This window comes from Macaca nemestrina, chromosome 13 (genome assembly GCF_043159975.1).
Source record: "Macaca nemestrina isolate mMacNem1 chromosome 13, mMacNem.hap1, whole genome shotgun sequence".
In the NCBI taxonomy this organism is placed as follows: Eukaryota; Metazoa; Chordata; class Mammalia; order Primates; family Cercopithecidae; genus Macaca; species Macaca nemestrina.
In genome coordinates, this window is record NC_092137.1 from 87,218,866 (window position 1) to 87,246,346 (window position 27,481).

Consider the following 27,481-nt stretch of genomic DNA (forward strand, 5'->3'; position numbering starts at 1 on the left):
AGTAAAAAGTTTGGCAAAAGCTGGCGCAGTGGCTCATGCCTATAATCCCAGCATTTTGGGAGGCTGAAGCAGGTTGATTACTTGAGGTCAGGAGTTCAAGACCAGCTTGGCCAACGTCGGGGGACTCTACTAAAAATACAAAAATTAGGCAGGTGCAGTGTGGTGTGCACCTATAATCCCAGCTACTCAGGAGGCTGAGGCAGGAGAATCACTTGAAACCGGGAGGAGGAGGTTGTGGTGAGCCAAGATCGTGCTACCGCACTCCAGCCTGGGTGACAGAGTGAGATCCGTCTCAAAAATAAATAAATAAATAAATAAATAAATAAATAAATAAATAAAAGTTTGGTAAAGGGAAAAAATAAAATAGATTCTTAAAGTTCAAGCCAACAATTATTGACTGAATATCTACTCTGAGTCTAATATGTTAAGGATATAAGAGTAGATTATAGTTTTACTCCTGCCCTCAGTGAGCTTATCCTTAAAGAAAGAAAAGACCACACAAGAAATTATTAGAGAAGACAGAAGAAAGACTCTTGATCAGAAGAAATCTGTCCTACCTACTATTACAGTTAACCACAGAGTTCAGTAACTACATAGCCCACATATTTGAAATCCATAGCTCATTACATGAGATAGGTTGTTCTAAGAATTCAAACTTTTCTTTTAAACACAGCTAAAGTTTAGAGTCTGTCAACCTTAAATATTTCCTTCAGTGCTCCACCTCCAGGAAAATCTGACAAAAGCATTATTACTTGTGCTTGACAATTAAGCGATAAGTCAAGCTCGCCTGGAGACATGTAACTTTGGCAATTATTTTCCCTGTAATCTCATTGTAGTATTTTTATTGCTTATCTAACGTTGAAAATCTATTATGTCTATTTTGTGCCGTCACTGTGGATACTTGGATGGATAAAACAGTTCCTACCATAAAGGAGCTCACCAAATACACAAGAGTTTTAATTCAATGCAGCTAAACGTGACAGGCATGTACATGGTATCACTGGGATAGGGAGGAAGGGCACACATAGGATAATGGTAAGTCTGATCACTTGGGTGACATTCACCTAAGTGTCCATTGTATATTTTTGTCTCTTTATAAGCCTGGTGAGGAAGGAGAAGATGGGTAGGAAGGGACAGAATTTCTGGAGAATGTGGGAATTTGCCAGGCAAAGCACAGAGGAAGGGGTGAGAATATCAGGTAGAGGGAATAGCAAAGCACCAACCTGGGGAAAAATCAGAGCATGAGCCTGGGCCACAAGCAGAATAGAGTGTCACGATGAGTATAAGAGGTAGGCCAGTTGCAGATTATGAACCTTGAAAGCCAGTGTTAGAGATTAGTTTATCTTCCAAGTTAGTAGTCTCCAACGTATGTCCTGGAATACTGGAGAAATTTTAATTCTCTTAAAAAATTTCTATGCTTTTGTGTAGAAAAATTATATATTTATGTATATAAATACACACACACACGTACATACACACGTGTATATATATATAATTTTTCATTCATTGAAATCAGGACCTTAATTAAGAGGATGACTGGGAATGGGATAAATGAATAAAAAAGCTCTTTTAGGGTTATTAAGTACTTAAAAACATCCAGGAGGAGCTGTCCAGCAGATAGCTATAAATGAAAGTGAAGATCTAGGAGGGACCTTTGCTTAGATATGTAGATTTAGGAGACAGCCAATGAAGAGAGAAAAAAAAATCAATGAACCAATGGCAGAATCTTGGGAAACACTAACATCTACAATAATACGGGCACTTGAAATTTTTTTAATTTGTTTTTATGCTCATATTTAAGAACTGTGAATAATTACTTTTTTCAAAAGTAAAATTAGAGCACAAGAAGCAGTGCTTGTACTTTTATTTAAAAACTCCCAAATATTAATACAAAGTAACTGCTAGGCCTTATTATTCCTTAGCGTATGAAAGTGAGACACAATGCATTGTGAAGCGGAAAAAATGTTAGTAGTCCAACAGCAATTCAGAATGAAAAAAATTTCTTGCCATTTTGGGGGGCATCCAGTTAAGGATTTTAAAAGTCTACCATGAAACGGGCACTTTGAAGAAATGGCTGATTACAGGGCTGGCTCAGGGAAAATAAAGTGAACTTAGGATACCTTGTGTCAAGGAAGTGCTTCAAGATTAAAGGGACTATCAATAGGACGTAAGAGTTGGCTTAGAGAGGCTCCCTCTAGCCAAATCGGGGATGATGTGAAAATCAGTAATAATAATAAATTCTAACACATAGGGTATTTAAAAAAAAATCTGTGAATCAAAAGTGTGAAAGAAAAATGGAAAGTTCTTGTTCACAAAAAGTCAGCCAATAAATGTAGAATGAATGATGGTATTAGAAAACCCCCATCTTAGCCAGGCACGGTGGCTCATGCCTGTAATCCCAGCAATTTGAGAAGCTAAGGCGGGTAGATCACTTGAGCCCAGGAGTTTGAGACTAGCCTGGCAACGTGGCGAAACCGTCTCTAAAAAAAATACAAAAATTAGCTGGATATGGTGCCACACATCTGTGGTCCCAGCTACCCAGGAATTTGAGGCTGCAGGGAGCTGTGATCATGCCACTGCAACTGCAGCCTGTGTGACCGAGCAAGACCCTGTCTTGAAATAAAGAAATAAAATTCCCATGTTGCAACTTCTATTTAATAATTGATTGATGCAAAGAATCAACAGATGTTAAAGTCATTGGGTTAGATTGTTGAGGAACAGGATATTTGCATAGTCTCAACAGACTCCTTCTTAAAGTGAAAAAGTATCTTAGAATGGGAAGATAAGGCAAATATCACTTTAACCAAATGTCACCAATAATGGGAGAAACTCACATGTGCCTTCTGATGCCATACAAATGGAAAGTACATATCTTCTAGGGCAAGATCCTTTAATTAAATCTAATCATGAAAGAAAGAAACAAATCTAGAATGTGGAGCATTGTGTAAGGCAATCATCCTGTAGTCTCCAAAAATGTTAGTATCAGAAAAGGTAACTAGCAAGGCGTGATGGCTTGTGCCTGTAACCCCAACTACTCGGGAGGATCGCTTGAGCCTAGGAGTTCAAGACCAGCCTAGGCAACAGAGCAAGACTCCAACTCTTGAAAACAACAACAACAAACAAACAAACAAACGTAGCACTGTGGCTCGAGCCTGTAGTTCCAGCTACTTGGGAGGCTGAGGCAGGAGGATCCCTTGAGCCCAGGAGTTTGAGGCTGCAGTAAGCTATGCTGATGCCACTTCACTCCAGCATGGTCAACAGAGCAAGACCTTGTCTCTAAAAAATAAAATAAAAATAAAATAAAATAAAATAATAAATAAATTGGCCAGGCGTGGTGGCACATGCCTGTAATCCCATCACTTTGGGAGGCCGAGGTGGGCAGATCACATGAGGCTGGGAGTTCAAGACAAGCCTGGCCTACATGGCAAAACCCCGTCTCTACCAAAAATACAAAAATTAGCCAGGCATGGTAGTGCACATCTGTAATCCCAGCTACTAGGGAGGCTGAGGCACAAGAATGGCCTGAACCAGGGAGGCGGAGGTTGCAGTGAGCTGAGATCATGCCATGACAGTGCATGTCTATAATCCCAGCTACTCGGGAAGCTGAGGCAGGAGAATCGCCTGAACCAGGGAGGCAGAGGTTGCAGTGAGCTGAGATCTTGCCACTGCACTCCAGCCTGGGCGACAGAGAGAGACTCTGTCTCAAAAAAATAAAAAAAATAAAAAATAAAAATAAAAATAAAACAGAACACCAGAGAGAAATCAAAGAAGTCTACTTTTTTAAAAGGGGAGCAGTGGCCGAGCACCGTGGCTCATACCTGTAATCCCAGCACTTTGGGAGCCAAGGTGAGCAGATCACCTGAGGTCAAGAGTTTGAGACCAGCCTGGCCAACATGGAGAAACTCAGTCTCTACTAAAAGTACAAACATTAGCTGGGTGTGGTGGCGGGTGCCTGTTATCCTAGCTACTTGGGAGGCTGAGGCAGGAGAATCGCTTGAACCCGGGAGGCGGAGGTTGCGGTGAGCTGAGATCGTGCCACTGCACTCCAGCCTGGGCAACAAGAGTGAAACTGTCTTAAAAAAAAAAGAAAAAGTAAAAGGTGGGGGCAGGGGGAATTACTGTAGAGGAAAGGATGTAAAGGAGGAGACTAAACCTAATGTATCAACTATGTCTGAGTTCACAATAAAAATAAAACAAAAACATTTAGATATAAAGGATATTTTAGGAACAATTGGGGAGTATCGATTTTTATATACACTAGCTATTATTCAATGTTAAATTTCTTGAGTGTCATCATGGTATAGTGGTTACATAAAAGAATGTCCTTGTTCTTAGATATGTGGTGATATATTTAGGGCTCAGTCATCATGATGACTGAAATTTATTTTCAAAAGAATCAGTGGCCAGGTGCGGTGGCTCATCCCTGTTATTCCAGCACTTTGGGAGGCCTAGGCGGGCAGATCATGAGGTCGGGAGATCGAGACCGTCCTGGCTAACATGGTGAAAACCTGTCTCTACTGAAAATAAAAAAAAATTAGCCGGGCATGGTGGCAGGCGCCTGCAGTCCCAACTACTAGTGTGAACCCAGGAGGCGGAGCTTGCAGTGAGCCGAGATCGCGTCACTGCACTCCAGCCTGGGCGACAAAGTGAGACTCCATCTCAAAAAAAAAAAAAAAAAAGAAATATACACATAAGAGATAGGAGATAAAATAAATATAACAAAATATGAACACTTGGTGAAATTAGATAAAAAGAAATGGATGTTCACTGTACTATGTTTATAGCTTTCTGTAGCTTTAAAAACTTTCAAAAGTAGAAGTCAGAAAAAACATAATTTATGTATGGCTAATATGCTACAGTTGATTTTATTTAGATGAATAAATGTGCTAAGTACTAATAAATTATTTAGTACTTTTTCAAAAGCCCACCATGAAATTCTTTCCCATCAAAGCTAACCAAGCTAAAAGGTGAACTGTCACTTCCAGCAAGTGCCAGCAACATTTTGTCTTCCTCCCCAACATGAGTCAAGAATCATGTTTGATCTACCTGTGAAATTAACAAACCAGCAAAACACCTATATCATTCAGCCACCTTATCAAAAAAAATTTAACATTGGAAAATCTGTAATCTTCTGGTTTTAAAATAATTTATTTCATAGGTCTGTTTTAATTTCATGTCTCACAGCATACATTATTTAACCAAGAGGTGTTGGACAGAGATTGTAAAAAGGGAGGAAACATTTAGGATAAGAAACCGGCTCAATTCTATTAGAATCTGATCCTATCTTGTAACGTCTTGCTAGGATAAATTTCTATCATACTTCTTTTGTGCTTACAAAAAACATTAACTTCTGAATTTCCAATGTTGTAAATAAAAAATTTTACAATTAAGTATGCATTCAATTAACACACAAGGCAACCAAATAAATTCTGTCATCAACATTAGCATAATGTGTATTTCCTGTCACTGCACTAACATTAAACTAAACTTCAAACCACAAAAACATTGTGACTAACATTAAAAAGGCAAGCTGTAAGATACTCAAAGCTTATAAAGGACAAATTGCACATGGTTAAGATGGGACATCATTTGACAAGGGCTGGTGTTGTGCATATGGCTGCTTTTTTTTATAAGAAGGCCACCGGCAAACAGGGCAACAATGTCGGCCCCCAGCCAACCACATCACAATGCAATTCTGATGAAACACATGACCACAAGGCAACCCCATTAGCAAACATCCATTTTCAAAATTCTCTAGGCAAACAACACATTCAGTACAGTGCAGCATATCAGCAGGCCAAGTTAACCAATCAGGTTCCATATCTTCATTAGCATTATATGATCCATATGACCTTCCCTTCCTTTCATATGGGCTGGTCTGACAATATTTATTGGCACATGAACAAGCCTCAGCATCACAGTGACTTGCTGTTCCTGGAGAATTGTGAAATACGCTTTGCTTATCTTCAAATACTTCCTTCTCACTGCTCAAAGTGTATGTGTTCTCACTTTCTGAGTCATTTTCAGTATCTTGAGACCCCTCCGACACTTCCTCTTCAGACTGGACTCCAAGACATTTAAATCGCCACATTGGTAAGTTTTTAATATAATCAGTTGGTATCAGAGGGTGAAGCCAAAGGTCAGGAAAAGCTAAGCGCTCCAAGAATAAGTCAGGGTCTTCGTCCCAATCAGATTCTACAGGAAAATTCTGAAAAGAAGCAATCGGGTGGAAGAGGTAGCTGGTGTACCAGTCCCACAGACTTGATAGCCATTCTAAGTTATTGGCATTGACTTCATCATTGTTGTTGTTGCGCCTTCTCTTCTTCTCAAAGTAATCAATTAGTAAACCATGTCCAAGGTATGTACTGAGAAACAGGGCTGGGTGTGAAGAGTAAAACATCCAGTCTGCCCTTACCCATGAAGCCAGTGTGGTTGTATTGGAATATCTCAACAATTTTAAGCTATATTCATAAAAGCTATCTAAGTAAGGTAGCTGTAAAAAGCCCAACACAGGTAGCCAGGAAATAATTAATAGAGAATTATATGTCCCTAAAGTGCTTATGAGAACCACAAATCGCTTGATGGTAGCTCCTTGTGTAATAAATAAGTCCATCCAAGCCATAAGATTAACTAGAACCAAGCTCAAAACAAACAGATCATTTACCTCAGGTTGTAATGAACGCAAAAATGAATCCATGGCCTGAAGGGATATAAATTCGCCTGTGTGGTTTCCATATCTGTAAATTCCTTCAGGAGTTCTAAGTATGTATGATGGCATATTATATATGCCAATATCTGTCATATAACTCTTGTTGTCCCAATTTTCTACATTAACAAAAATAAACTCAACTCTTCCAGTAAACTTTATACTTAGTGCAGAGAAGAAAGCTGGGGGCTGGTCAAGGTTTGCAAATAGGTATATTTTTAACCAATACTGATCACTTTTATTCCATTCTTCTTTCAAATGTTCAGCATTATAAATGGTTTTGATCCGAGAAGCTGCATGAGCAGTTATCCATTTAAAAATGTGCTCTACTTCAATCTTGCGTCCACTGTATTCCTTAAGCATGACTTTCCCTTTTGAAGTACTAGTTTGTGGAACAGACATAATGAGTGTGGATCGGACCCAGCCTCTTCTCCTGCAATATCTATAAGAGAGGAAACTGTAAGTAAACAGCTAGGCTGTAATGCAATCAATTTATCTTCCCTGATAAATTTCTTTAGCACCTGTTCCCAAAACCAAATAATCTCCAAATAATCAAAAAGTAGTACCACTACTTGGCAGCTGTGAAAAGCAAGCTCTGTTTTTCTAGTTTGTTTTGTATTTCTATGTTTCTTTTTTTTTTTTTAAATAAAATGTATCTTGAAAAGCCTGATTCAAAGGAATCAGCAATTACTTCAGCATCTCTTATGTACCTACAACTGCGTTATGTGCTAAGATCCAGAAGATAAGAATAATTCATGCTCAGAAGGAATTTAAAATCCTATTAAGGAGACAAAACAGAGATAAAACTTTATATATTCTGTTGCTAAATAATGCAAAAGAAGTTCAAAGTTTGGGCTGGTGCAGATTTCATGAATGGTTCAGGAATTGAACTAGGTCTTAAAGGATGGTTAGAATCCAGATGGGTGGAGAAAAGAGAAGAAAACAGATTATCCTAAGGCTGAGTCATTGGTTTGGTACAAGCTCCTTGAGGGTAGGAGTCATGCTCACCCATTTAATTAACAACTACCACAATGCCTGACTGCTACAAAGTAATCTGCACAAAAGCCAACCAAGAAAAGAGCAACTGCAAGCCCCATATATGTTTGTATTCTCTTATTTCTTCAATGAAGATTATGAAGAGGAGTATTTAACAAGAGGAAACAAAAACAGGAAGTATTTAGATTAAGAGGTTCACTTCAAGAATGATTCCCATTTTACAGCAGAGTATATTCAGAAGAATTTAACTAAAATTCAATCATTCGTTTAGATTTATTCAGTAGGGTCAGGACTCTCTTCCTTTTGGAAACCTGTCTACTGACAGGTTCTTGCTAGGAGACTTGTGACATCCATCTCCCCTTAGAAAACTAGGTAGTGAGAGAAAATAAATATTAAAAAATGAAAACAGGCTGGGCGCAGTTGGCTCACACCTGTAATCCCAGCACTTTGGGAGGCCAAGGTCAGGAGATTGAGACCATCCTGGCCAACATGGTGAAACCCCATCTCTACTAAAAATACAAAAATTAGCTGGCATGGCAACGCGCGCCTGTAATCCCAGCTACTTGGGAGGCTGAGGCAGGAGAACTGCTTGAACCTGGGAGGCAGAGGTTGCAGTGAGCTGAGATCACGCCACTGGCACACTCCAGCCTGGGCGACAGAGCAAGACTTTGTCTCAAAAAAAAAAAAAAAAAAGAAAAAGAAAAATGAAAACAGCTGTTGTATCCCAGTAAAGAGATTGTAAGTGAAAATATTTTCCTTTTGTTTTTTATTTTTAAATTTTTAGTTATTTTATTTAAGAGATAGGGTCTTTCCCTGTCACCTAGGCTGGAGTGCACTGATGCAATCACAGTTCATTGTAGTCTTGAACTCCTGGGCTCAAGCAATTCTCCTGACTCAGCCTCCTTGAGTAGCTAGGACCACATATGCATGCCACCATGCCCGGCTAAGTTTTAAAATAATTCTTTGTAGAGATGGGCCTCATTATGTTGTCCAGGTTGCCTTTTGTTTTTAGTTTTAGCTCGTTTTAGTTTCTTTTTTCATGTACCACACAGAAGAGTTAATCTTTTGTTTTTACAAAGTATTTTTTTTCCCCAAAACCTACCATGTGAAATTTTTAAGTAAAATTTACCTCAATACAATTGTAAAAAAGACAATCTACCACATGGATACGTTTTATTTGTTACAGATTTGTATATGCATAGTAATAAATATCTGACTTCTCATTTTGCTACTCAGAATATTGATGTAAAACTCATAGATATTATGCTTTACTTAGCATGGATTATATTTTATTAAATAAGCATATTACACATCACATAATCAGATGAAGAGAGAAGAGTCTTGACATAGATAGCATATGGCTTTATAATGATAATATGACTAATTTTATCTCAGGGATTTTGTGATATAGTTTAAGATAAATGATGACAAGATGCTATGTTTTAAGACAAGGTTAGTGATGATTCTGGAAAACTGTCTAGGTGACTCAAAATCACAGACCGTGACTCTTAGCTTCTTGTTGAGTTGATTCACTTCCTTAATAAGACAGATTCCATTAATATCATTACTGTTTTAACTAAATGGTCTGAAAAGTATATATTCCTACAAAATAATTATCTTCTACTCAATGCAAAATAATAATTCATTGATTGACATGAATTCTATTTTTACCCTATCCCAAAAAAGTAACAAGTCAAATGCATATGAACAATTGTCTTATTTATATCTTAAATATCTTCAAGTATCTTTAACGTTTTCATTGCACATGATATTTGTGATGACACATTTCAACTCTTGGCCATCCATTTTCTCTTCCTACTGTGGCCTCTGATTTGTGTCATAAATTAAATGACAGTCTTTCTGACAGAAAACTTACTTTGTAAAATGAACAAGTTCTAAGTGCAGACATTTCTTCATATAAGAAAACAAACATATTATGTGCTTTCTTTTCAGTTCAGAGCTAAGTAATAATTTTATCATTCCAGATAGAATAATGTTGTATTACCTTACATCAATACAAAAACTTTTATTGCCAATTCAAATTTTTTTTTTTTACAATCTGAATAAATTCAATGACAATACCATGAAAATATCCTCTAGTTTTTAAACTAAACCTTTTGAGTTCTCTTAGAGACCTTTTAAGATCTCTTAGAGAATTTTAAGACTGAAAATGATAAGAAACATGGCTTGTGAGTTTTGGTCTTCCAGTTGCTGATGTGACATGCTATATTTAAAAAGAGCTAGGCTTGGTGACTTACACCTGTAATCCCAGCACTTTGGGAGGCCAAGGCAGGTGGATCACTTGAGGCCAGGAGTTCGAGACCAGTCTGGTCAACATGGTGAAACCCTATCTGAACTATACAAAAATTAGCTGGGCATGGTGGCGTGCACCTGTGATCCCAGCTACTTGGGAGGCTGAAACATGAGAATTGCCTGAACCCAGTAGGCTGAGGTTGCAGTGAGCTGAGATCGTGCCACTGCATTCCAGCCTGGGCAATACAGTGAGACTCCATCTCAAAAAAAAAAAAAAAAAAAAAAAAAAAAAAAAGAAAAAGAAAGAAAGAAAAAGAAACCTTAACGTTTCTGTTTATGTATGCTGTTTTTTCAGACAAGGTCATTGGCCTCCTTGGCTTTCCTGGCTCTCTCTGCAATTCCTTCTCTTCTCCTTCCCTGTTTTTTCCACAGGCCACCATCCCAGACACTCTTGCCATAAGGCTTCCTGTTTACCACTCAGCTCCTGCAATTCCCATGTCCTCTATCTTCTCTTTACCAACCCCCATCTCCCCAACCCTACCCACACATCATTACCACCTCATCTATTTTCTCAAAAAAATTACAGAGTATGAACCTCATAGGAAAAGCTCTCTGAAATCGATCTGTTGGTTAGGGAATGCGAAGAGGCAGAGCCAGGCAAGGCCACTCCTTTTGGGTATATGGGGAAAGAAATTAAGGTTGCTACAACTAGACAGAGTCAGAAGCTGCTCTGAAGTGGTAGTCCTGAATGTTCTTAAGGGAGCTGCTCTGGTTTGGTTACGGTTTGTCTGTTCCCACCAAACCTCATGTTGACATTTTCTTCCCAGTGTGGCAGTGTTCAGAGGTGGGGCCTAGTGGGAGGTGTCTGGGTCATGGAGGCGGATCCCTCATGAATACTTAGTGCTGCTCTCAAGTTAGTGAGTACTAGCTCTGGCAAGACTGAATTAGTTCTTGTGGGAATGGAGTAGTTTCCTTGACAGTGAGTTGACATAAAGCCACATGCCATTCACATGTGGTCACTTCCCCTTTGACCTTCTCTGCCATGTTCTGGCAGCACAGAAGCCTCATTAGAAGCTGAGCAGATGCTGGCACCATGCTTCTTATACAGCCTGCAGAACAGTGAGCTAAATAAATCTATTTTCTTTATAAATTACTCAGCCTCAGGTATTTTTTTTTTTTTTTTTTTTTTTTTTGAGACAGAGTCTCGCTCTTGTCACCTAGGCTTGGAGTGCAGTGGTGCAATCTCAGCTCCCTGCAACCTCCACCTCCTGAGTTCAAGCGATTCTCTTGCCTCAGCCTCCCGAGTAGCTGGGACTACAGGCACCCACCACCAAGCCCGGCTAATTTTTGTATTTTTAGCAGAGACGGGATTTCGCCACGTTGGCCAGGCTGGTTTTGAACTCCTCACCTCCGGTTATCCACCTGCCTTGGTCTCCCAAAGTGCTGGGATTATAGGCGTGAGCCACCACTCAGCCTCAGATATTCTTATAGAGCAACACAAAACAGACAAGGCAGGAGCTAAACAGGTAAGGAAAGTATAGCTCTACAGTGGGACCAGCATATTGAAGTCAGCTGCCCAGAGGCCACCCAGAGAAGGGACTACAGTCAAAGAATGCAGCACAGACTTTTGGTATTTTTAAAACTCCAAAATCAAGATGATGACTCAATTACTCAAAATATGTGATTAAAACACTTCCTGAATAACACTATTCTCTGCCCACTTATACCCTGCATTGAAATTCTGAACACTCTTTTCTGTATCTCTAAATTTTATTCTTCTATATCTCCATAGTCATCAAAAGAAGAAAAAAATGACCCTGACTAAGCATAGCTTCTATGGCAAGAACACTTCTTATTCCAGTTGGAGGACTTTCCAAATGAGGTGTCAGGGACACATTATTGGAACTGGTACAAGTCACTGTGCAACAAAATCATTTTCTGATGAAGCTGAGTAGAAGTACTTTTTTTAAATAACAAAAACTATAGCTACAATCAACAAAAAAGCAAAAAGTTACTCAAAAAAACATTGCTTCAATTGTAAATAAGAGCTAGGATTATTTGAAGATGAAGGATTTAGAGAAAAACATCTGGAGCTAAGTTATATGTATCTCCTCACCATTTCTCAGCTAATACAGAATCAGAGCTTTTTAAAAGAAGAGCTAAACAAATTTGCACTAAAATCCACTGGACTGAATTATGACACTTCTGATGCACTCTGATTTATAAGATTATGATCTGTCTGCCCCCACCTAATCATTCTTTCAGTTTTTCATATTTAACAGATTTTTATTTTGTTTTTGAATTCTTTATTATCTAATAACATTAGACTTTAATTAATGTATTCAATATTTTTTAAAATGTTTTTATTTGATATTTTCTAATATATTTATAAACTATAATGTTTGAAATATATTATTTAGTTCTATTGAGTTTTTAAAAATACATTAAGTATTTTAAAAGAAGATAGTGATATGAATACTGACTTTTGACATAAATTAAAAAATCTAAATATCAGCATCATCATTTGTTCTAGGTATTGTAAAAATCAGTGAGGGACACAAAGACCTTTCACTTAGACTCTATTTGGAAATAGGATCTTTGGTAAATGATGGATGGAGATCAGAATGATTTCCTTTTCAAAAGAGCATTAAGACTTAAGCTATCTTGGACATTTCAACAAAAAGTCAATGGGATGTGATTAAGATTCTGTGGTTACCAGCCTGGCAACACAGCAAGACCCCATCTCTAAAAAAAAAAAAAAAAAAAAAATTAGCCAGGTGTGGTGATGCATGCATATAGTCCTAGCTACTTGGGATGCTAAGGTAGGAAGATCACTTGAGCCCATCCATCAGTTGGAGGTTGCAGTGAGCTATGATCACACCACTGCACTCCATCCTGAGTCACAGAGCCAAATCCTGTCTCAAAAAAAGAAAAGAAAAAAAGACTCTGTGGTGAAGATGAGCATGAGAGCTTTGCAGGTAGATGAGGAGACTAAATGTGAGTTAAGAGATGCAGGAACTTCCCTCCTATTCCCAACTCTTAGGGGAACTCTACCATCGATCTCACCTTATATTACTAGCAGGCAAAACAGGGGTTCTAAGCAGAAGAGAAGTAAATGTAAGGCTAAGGAAAGGAGGTATAGTCATGGTTTAGGAGAGTTTTCTACAACCAATGGGTTGCCCATTACGGCTAACACATATAAAGGATGCAAGTTAGGCATATCTACCTATGTTAGAAACTAGCTAATATTGTGGGGTTTTTGACATATATATATATATGCCTCCTCCTCCACACAAAACAAAAACATGCTGTACATGCTAATCTTTCATTAAATATTCACCAAATGGAAAATTAAATGAATGAATGAGTCTAAGTTATAACTTGTTAGCATGAGAAATGGAAAAAAAAAGGCATTTCAAAGAAGAAATAATGGAATAATAAAACAAGAAATAATGTGACAGACTGAATACTGGAAATGATGACAAAAAAAAAACATAAACAAAAACACCTCTGAGGATTCTTATTTGAGAAAATGGGGGGAAAACCAGCGAAGGACAGAAAAAAAGAAAGGTAGAAAGATACATGGATGATTAAAGAAAAAGAGAATGAATCTGATTTCAGATACTAGGTTTCAGGGAAAAGAAAATATCTAGGGATACTTGCAGAGCCAATGGAAATAAGTAAAGAAATGCAAACTAGAGGTCAGAATGATAGAAGAAGATTTAGATCAGCACAGAGATATCACCTAAAGCTATGAAAAAACACAGAAGAGCCAGAGAAAGGGACAGGGAGAGAGAGGGAGATAGAGAAGACAGAGATAGATTTTAGAGTAAAAGTAATTAACTGCCAGTTTATAAAAAACTATTAATCAAGCACCTGTGTAACTAAGAGTGTGCTACACATTATAATAAGCTTTCAGTTCAAGCAGGCTTCTAGTATCATTGTCCTTTTCAAACAAGAAAGATGCTGGTCAGGACTCAAATTCTAAGAATTGCCTAATCAACTTACCTGGGATCACTGGAACAGTTAAATGTGCCTGTACGTATTCCAAATCTTGACACCTTTTTAACCATTTTCTCCCAGTGAATTTTGCCCACCAAGGGACTTCTGTCATTTGCTATGACCTATTCCCAAAAAAAGAGAAAAAGGAACTTGAATTACCTAAAATGGAGTCAAACCAACCATTTATATCAACAATATAATTTCACTTAAAAAAAGATATTCTGTTCCCAGTTATTGTTTATTGTATCATCACATTATCATTACAATTCTTATAGAAGGAGCAACTATCCAATAGGAAAAAAGACTTAAAACACTGAAAAGTAAATTAAACTCTCCCACACTCTGTGGCACTTACAAAGAGAGGTAGGGAGTCAAAACTGTATTAAAAAGCTAGCCATGTTCTCCACCATATGGCCTCTTCTCTCTAATTAAGTTACACAGAAAGAAAATGGCCCTTGGAATAATTTCTCTTTGCTCTGAAAAGAAAATTTTAAACAATAATCCAAATAAAGCTTACTAAAAATTATCACATGTAGGTTCAACAAGTTCAAATTTCACTGTTTAAAAAGTATAATTATGGAGCCAAGAGTCAAACACATGTTTTCTATTAAAGGACGTTTTGACTAAATCAATAAATACTACTACTTCTATGGCTTTTTGCTTAACAATCATGAATGGCTCTAACATACAAAAATAATTACCATAATGAATTTTACATTATTGAACTTGTACTTCAAATTTGCAAGAGCTTTCAAACACAATTAGGATTAGGAAAAGAAAAAGAATCTTAAGAAAAAGAGGCCAGGTGTGGTGGTTCACGCCTGTAATGCCATGTTGGGAGGCCGAGGCAGGTGCATCACTTGAGTCCAGGAGTTCAAGACTAGCCTGGCCAACATGGCAAAACCCTGTCTCTACTAGAAATACAAAAATTAGCCAGGCGTGGTGGTAGGCACCTGTAGTCCCAGCTGCTCAGAAGGCTGAGGCATGAGAATCACTTGAACCTGCAAGGTGGAGGTTGCAGTGAGTAGAGATCGTGCCACTGCAATCCAGCCTGGGTGACAGAGCAAGACCTTCAAAATATGTTAAGACTTCTCTTATAAATGTCAGCCTTTCTAATCATTAATACCTTTCCCTTTATCTCCTAATCTTCCTGCCTTTAATGAAGGCAGAATTTCAAAGCAGATACCAGTAAAAACCAAAAAACATTAAAAACAAGACCATAAAAAATAACTAAATGGGAAGTTAAAGGAAAGCCAAAAATGTCTAAAGTCATCATGAAACCATCTGTTTAAGTCCAGGGTATATAGGCCAAGTTTATTTTCATAAATGTTATATTACTGATACTATACAATTCAAAATTACAACATAATACTCTGGGGACCTCTAATCTTTCTGGGAGGAAGGACCATTTTCACACTCACAAAGCCTCCAGGAAGTGAAGTTGCAGGTAGGTGTGTAAAATGAGTGCTGACAGTCAACTCCTTGGGAGATACAAGAGGTGGTACAGCCACCTCATCTGTGGCCTCTCTGCTAGAACGTCTAACAAATGTCAGAGGGCAGCAGAAGAGACAGCACATGGTGATGACAAGTGACTTGAAGTACCAAATAACCCCTGTGACATTCCACTACCATCCTCATACTTACCAAGACACACATGCATACATAACACTTTATCACATAAGTCTGAAGCTTAATGAATACATATACACAATTTAGGGCATTAAGCAAATGGTTTCGATATTACTTTTTTTTTTTTTAAGGGACAGGGTGTCACTCTGTTCCCCAGGCTGAAGTGCAGTCGCTCAATCATGGCTCACTGCAGCCTCAAATACCTGGCCTCAAGTGATCCTCCTGCCTTGGCCTCCCAAGTGTTGGAATTCTAGGCATGAACCTCTACACCCAACCATGGTTTTGATACTACTTTTTAATGAAAATAAGTGGTCTTATTGAGGCAGATACAATTTATTCAAATACTCAAGACAGTTGAAGTAACCAGGAAGAAGGCAATCTGGGGACATGGACTTAATAGGTGAAAGCTCTTTTGAAGGATGCTTATACCAGTTACCCTACCCAGTAAGTCCCTAGCTTTTACATTTTTCTCTGGCCCCAAAGTACTTTATAAGTTTTACCTAGGAGGCCGGATGCGGTGGCTCACGCCTTTAATCCCAGCACTTTTGGAGGCCGAGGTGGGTGGATCATTTGAGGTCAGGAGTTCAAGACCAGCCTGGCCAACATGGCAAAACCCCACCTCTATTAAAAAAACAAAAATTAGCTGGGCGTGGTGGCGCACACCTGTAATCCCAGCTACTTGGGAGGTTGAGGCAGGAGAATCACTTGAACCCGGGAAGCAGAGGTTGCAGTGAGCCGAGATTGTGCCACTGTACTCCAGCCTGGGTAACAGAGCAAGACTCCATCTCAAAAACAAAAAAAAAAACAAAAGAAAGAAAAAAAGGTTGTACCTAGAAAATCAGGAAGATCAAACAAAGCAGACTGCTGCTGCCTCTTCTCTTTTTTTTTTTTATTTTTATTGCTACCACTCAAGAGTCAATCTGGTAGTTCTTTTAGTCAACTAATCAAAGACACGTTTAACTTATTTTTCAGATTCCTTAGGAAGATTAAGAAGTATATGTGCAAGCATACTACCATACTCTTTACTCTTTGCTGTCTTTCAAAAATAACTCACTTTTCAGGCATTATCCTATTTCTTGATCAAGGTTGCAAATAACCCAAACATTTCAGGTCTGTGTGCAGAATGACACTGCTCCAAGGAGTTTAGAGGTTGCCTCGCCAGTGTAAATATTTAGTTCCTAAGTCTGGAGGCAGCTTTCAGTGAAGACCCTGTTCACTGCACAGGTATCTTTGAGACATGTGATAAGAGCTCCAATGTTAGGAAAAGAAGGAGGAATGAGAGGGGTTCTTCCCAGGTACGTCCTGGTTCCAGCAGAGATAGCAGAAGTGAGTGAAAAGAGTTGAGAACATACTTGTACCTGGGGCAGGTACAAGACAATGTTCAATGCCAGGGCCTTATTTATTCAGCAACCTGTTCTAGCATTTGTTTTTGAAGGGTCTAAGGATCCCTGACTGAGCTACACAAAAATGAAAAATCTTGTAGGCATTGCATGAAAGCATTTTATATTACTTTACAGCTATATTTATGCAATTAAAAATTTGTTCAATGTCCTATATAGTTATATAATTCAACTGAAGGTTTAGCATAAATTAAATCTGGTGGAGTTTAAATTAACCAACCACTATAAAAATGCTAATATTTTCACAAAATAACTAATATAGCTGAGTCACAGAGTACAACAAATATTCTCAGCCTAATATATATATATATGCCTTATATGTTATGTATTTTATATATATATATACATACACACATACACAAACACACACACTATGTCATACTAGTAAGAGTCCCCAATTTATAGCTCATATCCTAGAAGGATGCATGATGATTCTGAGTAGCATTCATATGGCTGGTCTCATTAAAAGGAGAGACATTTTCCTCAGCAGCTCAGGAAGGAACACTGTATGTGGGGAACATTTTCAAAGACTAGAAAAAAACTGGAGAAAGTACAGCTTGAGTTCCAGGTCTGGAACAGACCTGGCAACACAGGCTAGAAGTGAAGCAATCTTTCCATTCCCTTTCCCAGGATATCTGCCTCTGGCATCCCCACACTTGCTCACCACTGTGGTCCCTGCAGCTAATATAGTGCCCAGCTCATATGGGTGCTCAATAACTATTTATGTCAAACCAAACAATTTCAGCTTCTTACAGTTTAATAACTCATTCTTCTAGTTCTGATTACACAGAGTCTCTAAAGGAAAGACTCTTAAGCTTCTGAGTTCTGTTATAATCAAAGTCCCTTCCCCAGCAACCTGTACCAAGATGTTTTCTGGATAAATAGTACTCTGCTAAGCAACTGCATATTAATGTTCTTGATCTCAGTCAGACATAAAGATGTCTAATTCAGTGCATTTTAAAATGCCCATTATTTAGAGGTGAGGTTTATCACTGATCAAACCATGTGGCATACCCCTTTTAATATTGTTAATCTCCATACAATAACATCCAGGTTTAGTTAAGTAACATAACTCCCTGGAGCAATAAGAGCATTGTGCTACGATATTTTCTGCATTCTCAGTATTTCATTATAATAGGGAGTCTCTACTTTCAAAATCATAAGGCAACCTAGTATATACACGCAAACTATATAAAATCATTAAGTGTTGGCCGGGCGCGGTGGCTCAAGCCTGTAATCCCAGCACTTTGGGAGGCCGAGACGGGCAGATCACGAGGTCAGGAGATCGAGACCATCCTGGCTAACCCGGTGAAACCCCGTCTCTAGTAAAAAAATACAAAAAAATAGCCGGGCGAGGTGGCGAGCGTCTGTAGTCCCAGCTACTCGGGAGGCTGAGGCAGGAGAATGGCTTAAACCCGGGAGGCGGAGCTTGCAGTGAGCCAAGATCCGGCCACTGCACTCCAGGCTGGGCGACAGAGCGAGACTCCGTCTCAAAAAAAAAAAAAAAAAAAAAAAAAAAAAGAGTAAGGACAAGTGATTGACAAAAATAAAACAGTGGTCTTTTAACTTTTTGTATTCTTACTTTATGAATTTATAAATTTTTTTACCACTACAAAATATAAGATAAAGTGGCTTGCTATGTTTCACCTCTATAGTAGTGTCAAGAAAGAAATACGTAATTTAGAATCTCCTCGAACAAAACTATTGTCTAGGAGCAAAGATAAACAAGTTTAAAATCAGCTATTAACTCTTGTAAGCCAAACAGGAAATATATTGATGTAATACTTCAGTAAATATTGACCCAAAGCTTTATTTTAAATCATACGATGCTTCTCACTGTTACAATTCCAGTAACTTTAAATTCTGTATGATGTAACACAGCCAGTAGGCAACAAAAATGTCCTGCTTTGAACTATAACAAAAGTCAAAACAGAGAAATAGAAATGTTAAGAAGAGGATAAATCCATAAAACCCATAAATTATGCTAACTTCTCCACCTCAGAAGCCTATCCAATGTGCCATCTGCCTCTCTGACTAAGGGTCTTTTGAAAGATAAGTAACCATCTTCTGTTTGTAATGCTATGAAGACTGGGGCCAAATAATCCACAAAACTGTTAAATGAATAGCTAATGAAAGATATGAGCTTGGGTTAGGAACAAAGGGGAAAAACAATGTTAGAAATAACTTAGAAAAAAGAGCACTTGGTTCTTCATGTATATCATAGTGTGTCATTGGTAAAGATGTCATACATACGTTGCTACCTTGAAAACTAAAATTAATTCTGTTCACGTTACAGAGACTATATTGTAAAATGGACCTGGAAAAGCCTGAAAATGTGAAGAGGATTGAACTGGCTGGCATCTGTGCATCTTCATCTATGAAAACACTCCTCATAGACTTAAAACAAATGACAGAGAACAAATTAGTCAGCTTCTTCTAAAATACAGTGGCCTCCCCTTACCCTCAGTTTCACTTTCTGCAGTCAACTGCAGTCCGAAAATGCTACATACAATTAGATATTCGGAGAGAGAGACACCACATTTACATAAATGTTATTTCAGTATATTGTTATAATTGTTCTATTTTTATCATTAGTTGTTGTTACTGTGCCTAACTTATACATTAAACTTTATCACAGGTATGTATGTATAGGAAAAAACATAGATTATATAGGATTGGTACTATCCATAGTTTCAGGCATCCACTGGGGGTCTTGGAATGTATCCCCCTCAGATAAGGAGGGACTACCGTAAACAGAAAATAACAACAATTCAAATTGTTAAAAACTGAATTCTTGAAAGTTATCCTTTACAATAGATTAATATATATGATCTGAGCTGAAAGAATGGCAAGCAATGGAGACGACATTTCTCTTCTGTTTCTAGTAGATATTTTCAATTTTAAGCATAGTTTTAAAAAAAATACAACCCTCTTTTAAGGGCTTAAACCAAGGTGGCTGTGCTGATTGGCTTAGCTGGCTAGTTCACAGTGCCACGGACAAGGTTTCAATCTCATTCTTCTCAGTTGTCCTGACAGAGATTGTTCTTTCAGACCAGGCCAGCCATTTGACAGATGTAAGCCACTGGCCTCAAGGAACACAAGCCAGACAGTGGTGGTCAGTGCAAACCTTGAGCATCACTGGAAAAATTAAGTAGGTGTCCTACTGTATCATTTCCATATACAGAAAACCATAGAAATACATCCTATTTTTTAAGAGTTGTTTTTCAGCTATTAATACCTATGAGGTTTAAAAATATTTTCAGAGAAAAAAAATTTAGCAACTAGAATTTACAATGCTACCATTTACTATCATTGTTTGTTCTTCACTTCATTTGCCACCTTACCAGAGAATTCCTTGCCACTCTCCTCTCCTTAATCTGCTTATTTTTATTCTTAGTACTTTCCACTAACTGATGTTATATTAAATATTTATTTGGTGTCTGCCTCTCCCAACTAGAATGTGAGCTACCTGACAGAGCAAGGACATAGCTTGGTATGTGTTTCTGGTATATCTTTAGGGCCCAGAACAGGGCCTGGCATACCCACAACTGCTAAATAAACTTTTGATGAATTCTGTCACATATTTATTACAGGAGCTTAATTCATAAATATCTTTAACAGGACATCAAAAACAGTAGATCATTTATAAGCCAAGAATATACTGCTAACTATTGAACCAGAATGTATTTGTTGTCTATAGGCAGCAGCCTATATAGCAAAAGAACTCAAGACTTTTGACATGGCCTTCCATGTTTCAAGGGTGCAACATCTTCACTATTTATTTCCATGGGATCAGTCAATGTGGATGACAAACATTTAGACACTGAACGCAGGGCAGTGGGACTGGCTATTCAACTCATCTTCAGTAATAAAATCTAAAATTATCAAAACCAGTGTCTTTCTCAATCAGACTATTAGAAATAAGTACCAGAGAAAGGAAATGGAATAACAATATACTTACAAATTAAAGCTTTAAAAAAGCTACAGCTTATTTTTCAACTCCAATTAACACAGAAATAAATTAAAATTTAAACAGATAATGTATGGACTACACCTATACCCTCGCATTCTCTCCCATTGCTGAACTTAAAATTACTGAATTAGATTATCTGGAAGGTAAAAGGACAAATGCAATAGGAAGGTTACAATAAAGAAAGGCTATGGATAAACAATGTCATCTCTGAAAGAATTCCCAAACCTCAACTCTTTAGCACAGAGGACTACTGTAATATTTTATCCTTTTTAGATGTATATGTATTTATTTGAGGTCACGTACAACAGAAAAATGTACCTATTCACAATCATACTGCTAGTCAGTGACAGTACCAGACCTGCAACTAAGGTCTCTGAACTCAAAGCTTTTCCTACCATATTTGCAGTCTTTACTCTCAGAAAGAAACATGAAGAAACTATTTTAATTTTCATGCCCTGAATCAAACTTTGCCTACTCCAGGGTGAAATGACAAGAGTACCGGACAAGAAATCAGAAGATCTGGGTTTCACCCTGGTTCAATATTACCAACTAGTTCCATGACCTTGGGCAAGCTAGTTCACCTCTCAGAGTCTCAGAAAAGGTTAGTCTGATACAATTTCCAAGCTTCAGCCATTCACAGACTACATTAATAATTTTAGCCACATTCATGCTGTTAATTTACTTGATATGTCACTTTAAGTGAATGTACAGTTTTAAAATGTAAATAACTTTAGTCCTTCCTAAGCAAAATTTATGAAATTTACATGTTAATAAAATTTTTCTAATTTAAATTAAAATATGTAAACGATAATGCGTGCCCACTTGCCATAAATTACATCTTGGAAAGTATAAAATATTTTTAAGGTCCTTCATAGCTCTAAAATTCTAATATGCTAATTAAGTCTCACAGTTTTGCTATCATAAAAACGAGGGTTAAAAATTATAATCTCATCATCATGAGCTATGTAATAAGCACCCCCACCATTTTCCGCAACAGCTTCTCTATAGTCACAAAGTTGGCTATTTCCCTAATAAATGATTCCTTTACTTTTACTTTAGGGTTCTTACTTACATATAAAAATTATTCAGGCCACTGAATTAAAAACTGGAGATAACAAAAACTGAGAGAAACAGTGCAAATCACTAAATAAAAGGGATATATATGTGTATTTCTCAATTCAACAAAGGTCCAATAATTAAAATAGATTTGCTTCTGGGGATTCTAAACAAAAAGTTGACTCCCATCCCCCAACTTTCTCTTTCCCACTAGTCAATTTTCATTTTCCTCAGTCTCCAAAACCTTTTAAAGATACTAGAACCTCCCTAAGAGAACTAAGTTATGTGTGAGAAACAAGACACAAGTACACGAAGTGTCACTGGCTAGTACACACTATTTGAGTAAAAATAATTTTTTAGGGTTCTCAAAATATCAAATTATCACTGCTTTTCATACCTGAACCAGCCAGATGCCATCTTTTGTGTCTTCCACAAGCTCATAGAAGTGCATTTCACCACTGAAATTGGTACTAGAAACCGATTCGGATGCTTCTTCCTTGAGAGCAGAATAGAGCTCACCCTCCATCAAGTCACCTAAAGAAAGGAAAAGAGTAACACTAATAAGGTTGCAAGAATCCTAGATTCCCAATTTCAGTAATTCCATTTTTTAGACTGTTAAGAATCATGATATTGTACTTTCATTGTATTCTATAGACAAGAGCTACTAGTAGAACCTGAATATACCCACTTAGGTGTCATACATTCAATAAGTATGTAGTAAGAACTTCCTACGTGTCAGGCAAAAGCGAACAAAATAGACAAAAATCTATCTCTTATAGAATAGGGCTTGTATTTTAGTGGGGTTATCACATAATTATTAGGAAATTACCAAATTTGTACCACTCCAAAAAGGCACCACTTTAATTATTTAGTTTTACGTATGACACATACAGGCTTCATATACATTTTTAAACAGTATGGCTCATATGCTTCTTACTTAAAAGATGTAGAATTGGGTTCACAGAATTTGCCATCAGCCCTGCTTAAAAGAGCAACAGGGTTTGCATGACTTGGAGGTTAGAACTTTACCTGTTAGAACAAACTTCACATTCATATACAAATTTACAGTGTAAATTTAGAGCTTGTATCATTAAACAAAAAGGAAAGGAAAACACTAAAGTCAAATTATTTTAACTTTTGCCTTAAATATTAAACAATGAGAAACCAAGCACTGCACCATGATAGCAGCAAAACCATTCACAATAAACACTTAAATTTTTAAACCGCTATACCATGACTTTTCTGCCATAAAATGTGTGATTTGAGTCATATTGGGCTGTGCGTCTTAAAGTTATATGTGGACACCTAATACATTCAATGTGCCAAGTATTTTTAGTCCCGAAAGAAGGCAATAATAAATAACTGTCAAAAGAAAAAATGTGTGATCAAATTATTTTCCATAAAAAATGATGGCTTTAGTAATTAAGACAGTTCTCATCTCTAAACCAAGAGAGTTTATTTAGTAGAGATCTTTTACCCTAGTTACTCCACTTCTTCCCCCTATGGTAAAAATAAGAATCACCATAAACCAGCCAGCAAACAAGGGGCAAGAATAATACATGATTTTATATTTTCTCTAACGAAATATTTATCACTTTTGCAGAGTGGGTTCCTCTCCTCTATCCTAACAGTGAGATACGAGTTTTATAACCCACAACCTACAAATATCCAAGTGTTAAACTGCTAGCTAGTTCATATTCTTGTCTATCACGCTACATGTCTATAGGGTACTAAAGAAGGAAAAGATTTGTCTTGTAAAAGACAGCTGACAGAAATACTTGAAACAACAAAAAAAGATAACCATCAGTTTCAGCTGCTCCCTACAGCAACGCAGAAAGCCTTTCTCAAATTACATTCCACTTTCAGGAAGTATATCCAAACAAAGATATACTTTGTCCAGCAGTGAAAAAAAGTAATCATATTTCTCACCCAATCCTACCAAAACCAACAATTACGAAAAACACATTATTTAAGACATTGAATATTCTCTCAGGACTATTTCACTTATATTTCTCAACCCATTAAACAATGCAAGGGTGCCTGTGACACAGAAGACAAAAAAAAACTTTTTCTTACATCCAAGATGCAAATTTAAAAAAATCCTAACAGAAATATAATATAAACTCGAACATGGCAAGCATTTATACAAAATGCTCATCTTACTCAGACTTACTCGCCTTTTCAGACTTAAAGTCGGTGTACACTGTCTATATTCAAACTCATGATTTAACTAACATTCAAATCCTAGGCCCAAGTGCCTCTGATAGTAAGTATTCCAAAGATGTGTCCCCACTCTGGGTACCTTATTATTACTATCGTGACAAATACTACTATTGACAGACAACGTTTTGGAGTTTTTCTTACGTTTTTATGAACTTCAACTGACAAATAATGCTTTCCAGTTTGTAACTAGTTCATATTCCCGAATTTTGAGAAAATCACTCAACTTAGTAAACAACGCTAAGAAGCCACACTTTAAACTGTCATTTTACGACAACCTTAAAAGGATACACCAACACCCCTCCAAGTAATTTCAGCCTCCTCCTCAAAGCTGGGATCCGCATACTTGATTGTAGAAAGCTTGGACGAAGCAACCTGGGCAGCTTTAACCCTTCCAGGGAAGGCCTCACTCTGGGGGAACAGCCAGGTACCAGGAGGTACAGGTCGTCCCCTCTCCCAGGTGGAGGGGGCCCTAGGGGAAGCTCGATACTCGCCTGACTTTTCCACCAGCTCCCGGACATCCTTCTTCTCAGGCAGCCCTGAGTAGCCCAACCCTCGGCACTCCAAAATGGTCTTCAGCTTCTTGAAGCTCAGCGCCACTGGATCCACCAGCTGGGTGGCAAAGATGCCAGTTTCATACCACACAATGGCTTCAAAAAACCTGGCCAGGACGAACAGGACCAGGAAATAGAGGAGCAAGAAAAAAAGCTTCAGCCACATCTTCCCTGGCGTCTTCTCTCTTTCCAGAGAGCTCGGAATACGGGAGAGAGAAGGGTCGAAGGCGGAGGCCGCGGCTCGGTGGCAGCTTGGGCGAGGGCCCCGTGTCCACGCGCGGGCCACCCGGCGCCGTCACTGGCCGGCCATCCGCGACGGGGAGGCAGGTGACGGGATCTGCGCGGGCGTGAGGTGGCGACGAGGGACGCAGAGGCGCAGAGCCTCGCGCCGGGCCTCCCAGTCAAGAGGAGACAAAAATAAATGGGAAAAACTCACAACCGCCATCCATTAAGCACCGAGAGGCGAGGGGCGCGGGGAGAGCTCACGGGAAGAAAACGAGGGACGCTTCCCTCTGCGGGGGACACTGACCCAGGTGGCGGGGTCGGCCCTCCGGCGCCGCGATCTCAAGGGGGAGGGGGAGAGACCAAAAAATAACTCAGATTCGCCCAGGAGCCGGGGATCCGGGCGGCAGGCCCGGGCCCGAGGGGCCGTGGGGGCCGGACTCCCGCGGCCGCGGGTCAGGAGGGCGCGGCGCTCGGCTGGGCCAGGCCTGGGGCCCAGCGTGTCCTGCGCGGGGAGGAGCGACCGCCGCAGCGCCGCGCCCGAAGCCCAGGCCCCAGGCCCCGCCGACCGCCCAGGCTCCGCGAGAAGCACGGCGGGCACGGCGGCGGCTCCACGTTAGCTCGGGCCGGCTGGCGGGCGGCGCCTCTCAGGCAGGCGGGCACCGCGGCCCGGCCCAGGATGGGGCGTCGCGGTCCCTGCAGAGGGAATCGGTCTCGGTGGGAAAAAACCAATAACAGGCCCTGAGACTGCTCCTCCAGGCGGCTACCCGGCTGCCTCCCGGCCACTCAGCGCCTGCCCCGCTCGGATGGGCGGCGCCGGTCGCGGCACGGGTCCCCAGCACCCCCGCCACCTCCGGAGGCCGCGGCCGTAGCCTCCACAGCCGTAGATCAGGGGCGGCCGCGGCCGGAGCTGAGACACAACAACTGACGTCGGGACAAGGCGGGGCTGGGGCGGGGCCTGCAGGGCAGGCCCGCAGGGGCGGAGGGCGGGGAATTCGGGGAGCCGCGGGGCTCCTGGACAACCGAGCAAGGAGTGGGAGGAGAGGCGGAGCCCCAGCCTGGTCGGGGCCTTCCCGCGGTGCCGAAAGTTGCCTGTCCGTGCTTTTGTTGCGTGGTCTCCTCTTTTGCCCCGCCAATGTTTAGCAATTGATTTCGTCTGAGTATTAGTCTTTGGACTGTATCACTTTGTGTATTTTCTGTAAAAATAGAGCAGTTAATTATTCTCTTAAAATCGATAAAAATAGAAATATACGTTTTTTGATGAATCCTGGTGAACAGGGAAATTTTTGGCACAGTTGGTTTGAGATGGTAGAAGGTTAAACCCAGAAAGCAAATGTTTTGCCCCCTCTTCATGAGAATGTGGCTTTGCACATGTGTGTTGGAGGAGGTTTGGCCAAAACTGGAGTTAGCGTTATCCTAGGCCCAGTTGTCGCTGCCAGTTATAGCCTTTTCCCTCCTTCAGTCTCAGGGGTGTTAAAAGCCTGGTGTGAACTCCCTGAGTTCCTAGGACAAAGGTTGTTGAATGTTGATACGTCCAGGTGCAAAGTTCTGGGTGCTTTATTTTGTACATGGGCCGGGCGCGGTGGCTTACTCCTGTAATCCCAGCACTTTTGGAGGCCGAGGCGGGCAGATCACGAGGTCAGGAGTTCGAGATGATCCTGGCTAACACGGTGAAACCCCGTCTCTACTAAAAATACAAAAAAAAAAAAAAAAAAAAAAAAAAAAAAAAATTAGCCGGGCGTGGTGGCGGACGCCTGTAGTCCCAGCTACTCGGGAGGCTGAGGCAGCAGAATGGCGTGAACCCGGGAGGCGGAGCTTGCAGTGAGCCGAGATCCTACCACTGCACCACATCCAGCCTGGGTAACAAAGCAAGACTCCATTTCAAAAATAAATAAATAAATAAAATAAAAATAAATAGTCACATGGACAAGCATGCGATACCCGATTCTGTGCTTATAAATTTAACAGGGCTGAGCGTACTCTTTACCTCAATCTCTGTCAGTCTTGAGGGAGGAAGGAGTTGGGTTCATAAATTGAACCAGGTTGTCTTTGACCAGCCGCTTTTGATAAGGAAGGAAAACAAACAAACAAACAAAAAACAGGAATTACTGGGAAATGTGACTATTTGTGCAAAACTATCAACTATCCGAAACTAGGGGTGACAGTTTTAGAAAGAAAGGGATATGATCCCGGGTCAGGGAGCAAGTGAGGAACGAGAAGCAAAGAATGGACTGTGAGAATGTAGCCTCCGAATGGTGCCCATTTAAAATAAAGTGAACAAGGGCGTTTCAGTGCCGGGCTAGTGGGGGAGGAGTTGGAAGGGGCTGGGCCCGGGGAGCATTGAGAATCGGAGAAGGAGGTGTAGGAATGTCCAGCCAGCGACTGGACACTGCCCCTGTGTCTTTAGCTTCCATGTGGCTTTGTTCTAATGGCTGGCAGATCGGTGTGGGAGACTCTGGTTCTGGAATTT

General features: G+C 39.6%; 1 protein-coding gene and 1 long non-coding RNA gene across 3 annotated transcripts in view; one reads left to right on the forward strand and one right to left on the reverse strand.

Moving 5' to 3' along the window:
• The window catches only part of LOC105465405 (charged multivesicular body protein 3), a 120,288-nt gene extending 94,354 nt beyond the window's left edge, over positions 1-25,934 (reverse strand). The window contains exons 1-4 of one of the 2 annotated variants that reach the window (XM_011713872.2): positions 24,730-25,934; positions 22,413-22,549; positions 13,964-14,079; positions 5,130-7,148 (exon numbers count right to left, since the gene is read on the reverse strand). In XM_011713872.2, coding sequence (XP_011712174.2) covers positions 5,573-7,148; positions 13,964-14,079; positions 22,413-22,549; positions 24,730-24,955 — 2,055 coding nt within the window. In that variant the 5' untranslated portion in view covers positions 24,956-25,934 and the 3' untranslated portion in view covers positions 5,130-5,572. Of the gene's footprint in view, positions 1-5,129; positions 7,149-13,963; positions 14,080-22,412; positions 22,550-24,729 lie in introns of those variants that run through there. The other variant, XM_011713874.2, reaches the window with a different exon arrangement.
• Positions 5,955-21,614, forward strand: LOC112423668 (uncharacterized). Its single transcript, XR_003014141.2, has 3 exons — positions 5,955-6,093; positions 6,973-7,165; positions 19,283-21,614. It is a non-coding gene; the product is annotated as an uncharacterized lncRNA (long non-coding RNA).
• Positions 25,935-27,481: the final 1,547 nt, after the last annotated feature.